We start from the raw sequence: 11,754 nt of genomic DNA on the forward strand, positions 1-11,754 counted from the left end.
GGATTCGAACCTGCGTCCTGTTGATCTTCAGTCCAGCCGACACAAGGGTTTAACCCACTGCACTACCAGGTTAAGATGAAGAGCATTTAATTACTAAGATATATGGGTTCCTGTGCGTTTTTCGGGCCATGTTCCAGAAGGTTCTTGGCCATACAGCCAGGAAAATGTACAGCTAACCAGTGATTCTGGCCATGAAAGCTTTTGACAATATATAGGTTACTATTGGAAATGGAAATGGAGGATAAACAAGTGAAACAATGTATGATAAAATATTGATAAAATATTGATTATAACATACATATGGATGAATGAGAGAAAATATATGTGTTTATATGTTATTGTTGATTGCTTATTGTCTATTTTGTTTATGTGATTTATGATTTATATTGTATTGATTGTTTATTGATCTTTTATTTTATTGATGTTTTGTTTATTGATGTATTGCGGGCTTGGCCTCATGTAAGCCGCACCGAGTCCCTTGGGGAGATGGTAGCGGGGTACAAATAAAGTATTATTATTATTATTATTACATGAAGTTATGATCTTAAGAAACCTATTTTATAAGATGATTATCAATAGCATTTGACACCAGAAATATTGTCTAAGACATTTAAGGTTCTGCTAATATTTGTCAAAAATGTAACCAAAAAGGGGGAACTTTTTATCAGTTGTGATAGACATGTGTTAATGCCAACAACCTGTTAGATTCAGATACATTGCCTGATGGAGGATATTTTGATATAGCTGCCAGACTATGTGCAGAGGTGGAAGAATACAACTATTCCAATCACAAGAAGACTGGCTGAAGAAACTGTGTAACCTTGCTGAGATGGAAAAAGAAGCACATTTGATTAGAGAAAAGCCATTAAGTGGTTTTCATAAAGATTGGGAATTAATAGTTGCTTATATGGTGGCAATTATCAGCAGTGGGATTTGAAGAATACTATGTTCAAATATCATATAGAAGTTTATATAAAGTATTGACTTAAAGGAAATCAGATATCTGGATAACTATAACCATTAGTTGGCAAGTTGGAAGTTATTTGTCTTTTATCTTTTTATATTGTGAGTGTTTAAGTGTAGTTTTGTAGTTGTGTTAGGGTAGCTTTTAGCTGTAGTTGTAACATAATGTTGTGTGAGGATAGGCTATTTGTGTTTTGTTTTTTTTTTTGTTTTTTTGTAGTTTTTACCTCTATATTGTTTTATACTCCTGAAAAGGATTGTTGCCTTGCTGCGCAGGTCTACATAGTTAAAGCAATAGTATTACCTGTAGCAACCTATGGATGCAAGAGCTGGACCCTAAGGAAGGATAAGTGAAGGAAGATAGATGCTTTTGAACTGTGGTGATGAAGGAAAATTCTGAGAGTGCCTTGGACCACAAGAAGATCAAGCCAGTCCATACTCCAGGAAATAATGCCCAAACGAATAAACAATAACAACAATTGTTTTATAACCTGCTTTTGACTGATGAGATGAATTCAAATTAAATTAAGATTGTTGTTTTTGTCTGTCTTCAAGTTGTTTCAGACTTAGGGTCACCCAAAGTCTAAAGTTTAGGGCAAGGGCTGGATAAATGACCTTGGAGAGCCACATCCGGCTCATGGGCCTTAATTGGGGACCCTTAGTGTGTGTTTTACATTGTTAATATTTAGCTGAAGTGGCCGCTATCATCCTAAAAACGTGTTTGGGGGCTGAACCTACTTAGATGTTGAAGGCAATCAGGCATCACATGTGTTTACAAATCTCCAGCTGTGGAAATAATATTTTATGGTGATTTTAAGCAGCGATTGGTAGCAGATTAGAAAATATGCACAAGCCAAAGACTTGGGAGGAAGGAGACTGTGGCTAATTCTCTCCATTAGTGGCTTCAGGCTTTGAGTCATAAACTTGGTGATCCAATCTGCGATGGGTGCCACTTATATGTCGACAAACACTCTTAGCAAGACCTCATTATTGATTTGGGCCGGATAAAAACCACTTGTTTAGGTTTGCGCAGGTTTTATGACTCTTGTTCCGAGGAGTGTCAATGTGTTTGGTTTTGCCTTATTCTCCCAGGTCTCCTATTGACATTGGCTGTGCTAAGTGATGTGTGTGTCAACGCCACTCCAGGAAGCACTAGCGTCTGGTAGCCTTATGACCTAATCCTACTTCTCCATTTTTCTATTTCCATTGTTGTTACCAGTTTTGACACACCCAGCCCTCAACCTCAGGCTTTTCATGTTAAAGAAATATGAGCGTAACCTTTACCTCAGAGTATAAAAAGATGCCAGATAATTCCTTTCAATGGTAGCTGATAAAGTGAAGAAACAAAGGTTAAGCTTTGTCTCATCCCAGATCTGGAATGTCAAGTTAGGGTAGCAGAATCCTTGAGGCAAAACACAGTTAGGAACAGTAACATGGAAGTGAGGGAAGCAAGCTGAGATAGAGAATGGGGAAACGTCTTGAGGAAGTTTGTTTTGTGTTGTCGAAGCTGTGTGGACAAGTCAGTAGACAAGTCTACATAGGGAGACTTGTCCACAGACTTGTCAATACAGGTTTGACAAAACCAACACAGCTGTGGACAAGTCTACATAGGGACCACCAAACACATCTCTCAAACACGAATCAAGGAACATGAAAAGCACTGCAGACTATTTCAACCAGAGAAGTCAGCCATAGCAGAGCACCTGATGAACCAACCTGGACACAGCATATTATTTGAGAACATAGAAATGCTGGACCACTCTAACAACTACCATGTCAGACTACACAGACAAGCTATTGAAATCCACAAGCATGTGGACAATTTCAACAGAAAGAAAGAAACCATGAAAATGAACAAAATCTGGCTACCAGTATTAAAAAACTCTAAAATTATAACAGTAAATAAAACAACAACACTCAAACACAGGAGAACTCCAGGTAAGAAACAATCAGGGACAGCTTATCACCCCTCAACAAAGGATTTCCCCAGGCAGTAACAAGCCACACAAAAAAACTGTCAGACCATCAAATTCTAATCAAGGTGTCCAGTTGAAACATTCACACCTAGCTCCAACAGACAAGAGTTCTTTCTCCCACCCTGGACTTTCCACAGATATATAAACCCATTTTTTCTCGTTTCCAACAGACCTCACAACCTCTGAGGATGGCTGCCTTACATGCAGGTGGAATGTCAGGAGAGAATACTTCTAAAACATGGCCATACAGGCCGAAAAACCTACAACAACCTAAGTTTGTTTTTGTTGTATTATATCTTGCTTTGTTTAATTAGCAAAAGCATTTGCAACCATCACAGCCTGAACCCTTTTGGGTGATTATTTTTTCAGAATATATGCATATGTGACCAGGGGCAAATGTACTATTTGCAATACAGTGGGAGCACATGAAACACTGCTTTTCTTGGAACGGGCTTCATGCTGATATTATATAGACAATGAGGATATCAACTGGTACATTTTGCAGCGATGACAAAAATACTACTAGTCAGTTAAAATTGCACTGTTTGTGAAAGAAAGAGACAGCAAATCAAAAAGGCTATGTCCTCTGTTCAATATCTGTTCAAAACTATTATTTATTTTACACATTTATATTCCGCCCTTCTCACCCTGAAGGGGACTCAGGGCAGACCATACATATATAGAGTGAGAGAGAGAGAGCGCAAACATTCAATGCTGGAACATAAAATATACTATAAATATTCATAAACACTAAAATCAATTATCTCCACTTTAAAATCAATTGTTTTAAACCATCTTAGATCAGCCATACTGGATCCAGTCAACAAGGTAAAGTTTCCTATTGTTGCCTTATTGCATTGTCCCAAAGGGTTGGTCCCACAGCCAAGTTTTTAACCACCTTTCAGAAGGACCGGGGGTGGGGGGGGAAGTAATCTAATCTCATGAGGTAGAGAGTTCCATAGCCGAAGGGCAACCATTGAGAAGGCCCCCTCTCTCGTCCCACCAATTGTGCCTCTGATGGTGGTGGGACCGAGAGCAGGGCCTCCCCAGAAGATCTTAATCTCCACAGGAGCTTTTCTAGCCACATTTCTCTTTCTGTAACTAAGCACATGCATACAGCAAGCACAAAGTGTTTGTTCAGAAAAATCAAGATGCGTTGGATCCTCCATAAGAAGAAAGGTGGGATATAAATGTGAAATAAATATTGAAACTATCTGATGTAACCCCTTTTAACAGCTCAGTCATCCAGGCAATCTTTGCCACCTTTTTGAATTTCGCAATTACAGACATGTGCAAAATGAATCATGAAGATGTCAAGTTCTCTTGAAAACCACTTGTTCTCCCTCAAATGATGAAGAAAAATCACTAGGGAGAAAAATCTTGAAATTTTCTCATGGACTTTACAAGGATGAACAAAGTTAGGATTTTACATTCCTAGATATTTGCTAGGAAATACATCGAGTTAAAGAACACTTCTGCCATGTTCTGTTTTGAAAGCATCTTTGCCAACAGGATCGTCATTTGTTTTGAAGTTCCTTGCATTATGGAGTGCTATTAAAAAGCCTATCCTTCCTGTGCCATTTGTGTATGTATCTATGGATTAACCTACAATAGCCACTGTATAAGTACTTTATTGACAATCTCTGTAGGATTAACAACATTTACCCAATGTTTCAATTGAGCAAGTCAGAAGGACATGTCTAATCCATATCTTGTGTCCTGTTTGTTCCCTTTCCTTGAAGATTTCAACTTATTGCAGCAAAAAAAGTTTTTGCTCTGGACATGGTGATATTTGTCCATCTCTCCCTTTACCACCAAACAGAACTAAAAAAGATACGATGCCATCACCTTCTTCAGTTACTGAATATTAGGAGGGTTCCTCCACTAAATCTCACCTTTGCTTGGAAATACAGTTGTGGATTTTGCCAACGTAGAAACAAAACCAAGGCAAAAAGAAAAGACTAATCAGGAAAAGTATTTCAATGAAAGGAAATACATGAAACTGAACTCTAATCCTTGAGAAAGAATAGTATATTTAACATATCTCTATTTATCTTACAATTAAAAACATTCAATGTAATCATTGATAGCTTGGAGGTAGTTTTCATAATGTTCAACATAGAGACATGAGAAAAGCATTCAGCAGCATCCATCAAAGTTTTCTCTAAGGAAAAGAAATTAAATATGTTGAAGTTTTTTGGCTTGTTTTAATTTTTTTGCTTTTCTGAGAGAATTCCCTTAAGCCTTTTGTGGGGAACCTGCTTATCACCATTATACTTGCTGCCACTTTTGACCAGCTGCAACTTAGGTGTGCAGGAGAGAGTCAATGAACAGAGATAACCTGCCATTTATCATCACCAACTCAACCCTCCCATTGGGGCAACCCTTGGCCTGAGAAGTGGCAGGGCTCCCTTTCTGCTTGGGCTATGGACGTGTCATATTTTCCTTGCCAACATCTGTCAGAGAGGATAATTCACAACTGTACTGCTGATCTATTGGGGATATTTTTGAACTGCTGACACAGGGAAGACAGAAGATAACTTCATAGTTGCTCCAATAGACACTTGTAGGTTGTAGATCAAGCCATACTTATTAATCCAAAGCAAGCCTGCTATAAGTGTGTTGAGCAGTATACCAAACTTTATACTGGGGGCATGGTATTTTTCTTCAAGAGACTTACATATATATATAAAAAAAGACTGTTGCCTTTGAAAACTCCTTGGAAGTTCCAAATGGTCCAGCGTGCGGCAGCCAGGTTGCTAATGGGAGAGGCGCTCAGGGAGCACACAACTCTGCTTTTGCGTCATCTCTACTGGCTGCCAGTTTGCTATCAGGCACAATTCAAAGTGCTGGCTTTAGCATATAAAGCCCTAAACAGTTCTGGCCCAGCTTATCTATCCCAATGCATCTCTCCCTATGAACCCACCAGGAACTTGAGATTGTCGGAGGAGGCCCTGCTCTCAATCCCACCTGCTTCACAAGCACATCTGGCAGGGACGAGAGACAGGACCTTCGCTGTGGTGACCCCTTGGCTGTGGAACTTCCTGCCTAGGGATATTAGATCAGCCCCCTCCCTCCTGACCTTTTGAAAAAAACTGAAAACTTGGTTCTTCGACCAAGCTTTTGGAGCCTCAGCATAATCAGACAAACTTGAACTGGAAAATAACCTAGGAACGGCTAAGACAACTGAACGGATGAGGACTGAACCTCAAGACATAGTTTTAAATTTTTTATTGTTCATTGTTTTTATGCTTTTAGATACATTGTGATGTGATGTCTTTTCTATTTTTATTTATGTATGTATTTTATAATGGCATCAAGTTGTGCCAACTTGTTCGTTGCCCGGAGTCGCTTTCAGGCTGATATGGGCGGGGTAGATATAGTGTAAATTAATAAACTGTTGACTTTTGCAGATAGATGTATGGGCCTAGAGTTCATGCGTACAAACAAGAACAAACTATATAAAACTGGAGATTACATCTTCCATTCATTTTTGAAGATGGGGAAGATAAATATACCTCATATAATTGTGGAAATCAACTGGAATGGCAAGATACTTCACCGAAGGAGACCTATTTATGGTCTCAATAATGAGAAATGAATGTTTTATGGAAATCTGTTAAAAAAAACATATGAACTAGACATATTTTTTTAATTTACATGGACAATTGGAATGGCGTCATTGATCCTAATAAAGATAAATATTCCATTATAGGTATTAAAGAAGATTAAAGAAACCTGAACTTCATTTGACTATATAGCATACTTTGATTTACGAGATTGTTGGAGAGGCATCTGCAGCCAAATTTCTAGAAATTATACTTTCTTTCAAATCATGAATCTTTCTCCAGGTTCTGGATTTCTAAGAATATGGCTTACTTTTAAAAGTGCATGAATATTTTATCAAAAAATTAAAATAAATCACTGGGTTGTTGTAGGTTTTTTCAGGCTATAGGCCATGTTCTAGAAGCATTATCTCCTGACATTTCGCCTGCATCTATGGCAAGCATCCTCAGAGGTAATGAGGTCTGTTGGAATTAGGAAAATTGGATTTATATATCTGTGGAATGTCCAGGGTGGGAGAAAGGACTCTTGTCTGTTGGAGCTAGGTGTGAATGTTTCAACTGGCCACCTTGATTAGTATTTGATGGCTTGACAGTTTTTTTAGTGTGGTTTGTTGGTGCCTGGGGGAATCTTTTGTTGAGGGGTGATTAGCTGTCCCTGATCGTTTTCTCTCTGTTGTTTTGCTGTTGTAATTTTAGAGTCTTTTAATACTGGTAGCCAGATTTTGTTCATTTTCATGGTTTCTCAGGAGAGAATGCTTCTAGAACATGGCCATATAGCCCAAAAAAACCTACAACAACCCAGTGATTCCGGCCATGAAAGCCTTTGACAATAAAATAAATCAGATCATAACTCTTCATGATATCCCTGAAAACTGAGCAAATGCAATTGAGATGGAAACTTAATGAATATTTATACTAAAAATGCAAACATTACAAAAATGCAAACAAGAATTAAGGTTTACATTTCTGTAATATTTGAGCTGAATGTAAAAGAATACAGGACACACAATAATTTAGAGTGCAAATGATTTATAAAATATGAATTCACACTGAATAAAGAGAAGCTAAGAGAGGGGAGTTGAAGACAAATGCAAATTTTGGAGGAAAAACTTAAGGAAAAATTTGATTTCACAAACGATTAATTTACTCTATGAACCCCAGATCATGGCCCCAAGATCTGGGGTTCGAACTATGGACTTGAGAGTTGCAGCCCATTGCTGATGCCACTCCACCACATGGACTCTGAGGCATATGAAATGAATACATTGCATTGCCTCCTCTGACCTGCACTGAATCTCTAGCCTACTTTAGACTGGGTTGTTGTAGGTTTTTTCGGGTTATATGGCCATGTTCTAAAGGCATTCTCTCCTGACGTTTCACCTGCATCTATGGCAAGCATTCTCAGAGGTAGTGAGGTGAGGTACTTTAGACTCTTTTAACTATAGATTCCAGAGAATGAACATGGATCAGCCTTCATGCAAGATTAGCTTTGCTCCTGAGCTGCAGCCTCCTTTCTATGAGGTTCAGTTTTTGCTGTTATTTTAATGCATATGGTGCATTAATTTGTTCTTTTCAATTTCCTAAGGTAATTAAGACGTCTTCTGATGCTCTTCAGATATCTCTCTTCCCAAAGAGTTCAGCCTTACATCAGTTCATGCTGAACAAAGATATTCCGTAATTCTTTTCCAGTCTTTCCTTGGCAGTAGGCCTCTTGGATGACCTGAGCCCATGCTCTGCTCTCCTTCATCTTAACATTTGGATAACTTTGTAACCTATCTGTTTAAGAGGACTGTTGTCCTTCTGCCAGCTCTGCTGCCTTTACCGTTGGAGTATCATCTCATCCTCTCTCTTGTGTTTTTTTTCCTTCTGCAAGTCCAGACTCAGCTAGACTTGGCAGGCTTTCCTCATGACCAGTGTTTAAACAAGAAGAGCCTGCGGAAGAAACAGAGAGAGAGCTCGCCTTTTTAATCCCTTGAAACAGATGGCAAAGAGATGGAGCTGGCCGCTGGGATGTCAAGCTATTATTCCTCAATCCAGTAGATGGATTTGAGGCCCTCTCACACTGCACAATTATAGTGTTATTATCCGACTAAGCCCATATCATGAGCCTATAGATTTTTGTAGTTTAGTGAGGGGTATTTAGATTTATTATCCGAAGACTTCTAGCACTTCACCAATCCACAAGATCCAGGATTTCATAGAATCTAGACATGACAGTTGCTATAAAACTGGTTATTATAGAGTGCCATCAATGTGCATGGTACATCACTGAAAAAAACAACAACAAAAAGATAGTCCTGCTAAAGATGTACTACCTACCTACCTACCTACCTACCTGTGTGTCTCTGTCTCTCTATGAATAAGAAGCATTAATACAAATATAAAAGTAATACAATCTGTGAAACAAATTATATGAATATACATTCAAAAACCCATATGATACAATAGAATACAAAACAAAATATATAAAATAATGAAAGTAAAAATAAATTAAAATTCCCAAAAGCTGAGGAAGACAACAAATGAAGCAAGGGCCCATAAATATTCAAGGAGACAATTCCAGGAATATAGAGCAGCAAGTGAAAAAGATTGAATCAGGACCAAAACAGAATGAACTCTTGCCTGAATGAGAAGCCTAAAGTCCCTAGGACAAAGATCCTGAGCTGATAAAGAGTAAAGAGAAATGAAGGCAGAAAGACAGAGGAGAACTGGGCCATGTGGAGCTTTAAAAAATAAAGCAAGAAACCCATGTATATGAGTGCATTTTGTAGTCATTTTGCTAGGTCTTTCTCCTGAAATACAGCCTATAGCTTCTGTAATGTGGCAAATATCTCTTTTACAAGATCCGCTGTGCTGCAAATCTATTTTTTTCTAGTTTGGTAAGAGGTGTAGGAACTTTTGTTCTTTTTAATCTAAGTATTTTCTGGTGGTAGGCAGAATTATAATAACTGCTAGGATACTGATGTGTTTAAATGCATTTGCAGCTCTATATTGAAGTCCTCCTTTTCAAAAAATTACTTCCAATACAATCTGAATGTCACCACTGTATTGAAGCTTACACTCATAAACTTTTTCAATTGAAGAATGGTCATGTGGTCAGAATTTATTTACAAATACACTGCCCAGAAGTTAAACCCTGAACTTCAACTAGGCTTATTCTCAAGTAAATCAATGATGTATTGTGTCACCATCAGTACAGGTAAATATCTGACTTTGTATGTTACAGTCATATTTAGTATATGTTGAATATCCCTTATCCATAATACTTGGGACCAGAAGTGTTTCGTATTTTGGATTTATTCATATTTTGGAATGCCTGTATTTGCATATACTGAGATATCTTGTAGATAGGGTCCAAATTCATTCATGTTTTGTATACACCTTAACATCCATACTCAGAAGGTAATTGTATACAATATATAAAATAACTTTGTGCAAGAAAGATAAAAGGTGTCTTCCAAACTATCAGAAAGCAAAAGTGTCAGTATCTCAGACACACACGTGGACAATTTTGGAATATTTCAGATTTCAGAATTCTGGATAAAAGATTCCCAGCCTATACCAATTCAAACATCTTCCTTGAAAGTTTGATTCTGCTAGTCTCTTATTGGGCCACACAAAAATACACAAAAGCTCAATCTCATTGTTAGTGCCGACTACAACACATCTATTGAATCAATGGTGTTGACTTACATGTTGCAATTCAACAATTCATTCAATGAGTCTACGCTGGTTGGAATGAATTTACAGGATTCAGGAATCCACTCTAAGGTTGGAGGATCCTAGACTGATAGTCTGTAAGCATTATATTTTGTTTTGCAAACTTTTCCTTGCATAAAATTAAAAAAAAATTGAAAAACTTTGGCTTGGTGTATCAGATGCTTCACTCTTATTTAGACATAGCCCCTGTTTCTTCAACAGAATTGAAGAAAGCAACGTATGTTGAAATCCACCACGTGTACAGCCTACAAATGCATTTTGGACCAGGGCATAAAGGTCTTCATGCCAGATCCAACCCTCATGCGTGTGTCAGTTATGCCCTCCTTGTAGACTGCCCTGCCCACATCTCAATTTCTTCTGTACTCTTTCTTATCGTCAGCAAGAAAAGACGAGAGGATAGTAACTCATGTACTCACCAAACGGAGCTTCCATCTTAGGGCTTAGGGGTGTAGTTGCATTGACCATTTCTCATTGGTGTTATTTTAGAGAAAATGGAGAAAGTGTAAAATAACAAGAAAAAGAAGCTGTGGGGAGGAAGGAGGGAGGGAGGGAGGAAGGGTGAGGAAACCTGCCTCGCCTGTTATCTTATTGATTCGCTTAATCAGGCCTAATGTGGGTGGAGATGTTAAATAGTAACCAAACTCATATGGAAACCAACTTGCAAGGTGCCGTCTGCCACGGTAGCTATAGTAACTGCTAGCAAGCTTGAAACTCAAACATGACTTTATGGCACACTTTTGGGACGTCCACTGACACCAGTTTTCAGGCCCCAGGTGACCCTTGCGGCCACAGATTTGCTTCCCTTCTTATCCTCCTTTAGCACAAGCTAAACAGATCCAGGACTCCATAGCCCGGCAGACCCAGGAAACCGCCAGTTGAGAGGTGTGAACTAGGTCAGTTTCACAGCAGCTGAAACATGGGACGTTTTATTGCCCGTGCTGAACAAACACAGAGAACAAAGACTATGTGTCTGTGTGTGCAAATGCTAGAGGCCCCTCACACTATCCTTGTCAATATTCTCTGCCTATACACCCGAGTGTACATTTGCTTATATGGAAAAGCATAGATGTCTGTGCATTCATTAGTGTACCTTCCTGGACAGATACAACTAGAGTCATCTGGATTTAAGCAATTGTGAATGTGTATATCTGGAGGCTACTGGCTCTCTGTGTCCATATTTGAAATCCATTGATTCTGACATTTATTTAGGGACTGCCTTTCAGCCATGCTTCCGGGGCGGTTTTACATAAAAACAAATACTACAAACATTATTCTCAAAACTAAAATCAGTAATGGTATCTAAACAAAATGGGAAAGCCTAGAAAAATGTAATGGGATGTTGGCATCTAACTACTAAAATATAATTCATAATATACATTGTGAAGTTCATGGTTCAAAAATGTAACTTTTCCAAAAATGTAACTTTGCAAGTCTTCGAAAGTTTTTTTTTTTTTGAACCACAATTCCCCTAATTCTGGGGTTTGTAGTTTAGTGAGACTCAGGACCACTCTGGCTGAGCATTTTAAAGG

At 38.4% G+C, this 11,754-nt stretch overlaps 1 protein-coding gene and 1 long non-coding RNA gene across 2 annotated transcripts in view; one reads left to right on the top strand and one right to left on the bottom strand.

Moving 5' to 3' along the window:
- HNF4A (hepatocyte nuclear factor 4 alpha) overlaps nucleotides 1-10,768 on the bottom strand; it is a 65,417-nt gene extending 54,649 nt beyond the window's left edge. The window contains exon 1 of the mRNA XM_060772185.2: nucleotides 10,642-10,768. Coding sequence (XP_060628168.2) covers nucleotides 10,642-10,690 — 49 coding nt within the window. The 5' untranslated portion in view covers nucleotides 10,691-10,768. The remainder of the gene's footprint in view (nucleotides 1-10,641) is intronic.
- The window catches only part of LOC137097018 (uncharacterized), a 32,777-nt gene that overhangs the window by 18,380 nt on the left and 2,643 nt on the right, over nucleotides 1-11,754 (top strand). The window lies entirely within an intron of this gene.

This window comes from Anolis sagrei, chromosome 4 (assembly GCF_037176765.1).
Source record: "Anolis sagrei isolate rAnoSag1 chromosome 4, rAnoSag1.mat, whole genome shotgun sequence".
Classification (NCBI taxonomy): Eukaryota; Metazoa; Chordata; class Lepidosauria; order Squamata; family Dactyloidae; genus Anolis; species Anolis sagrei.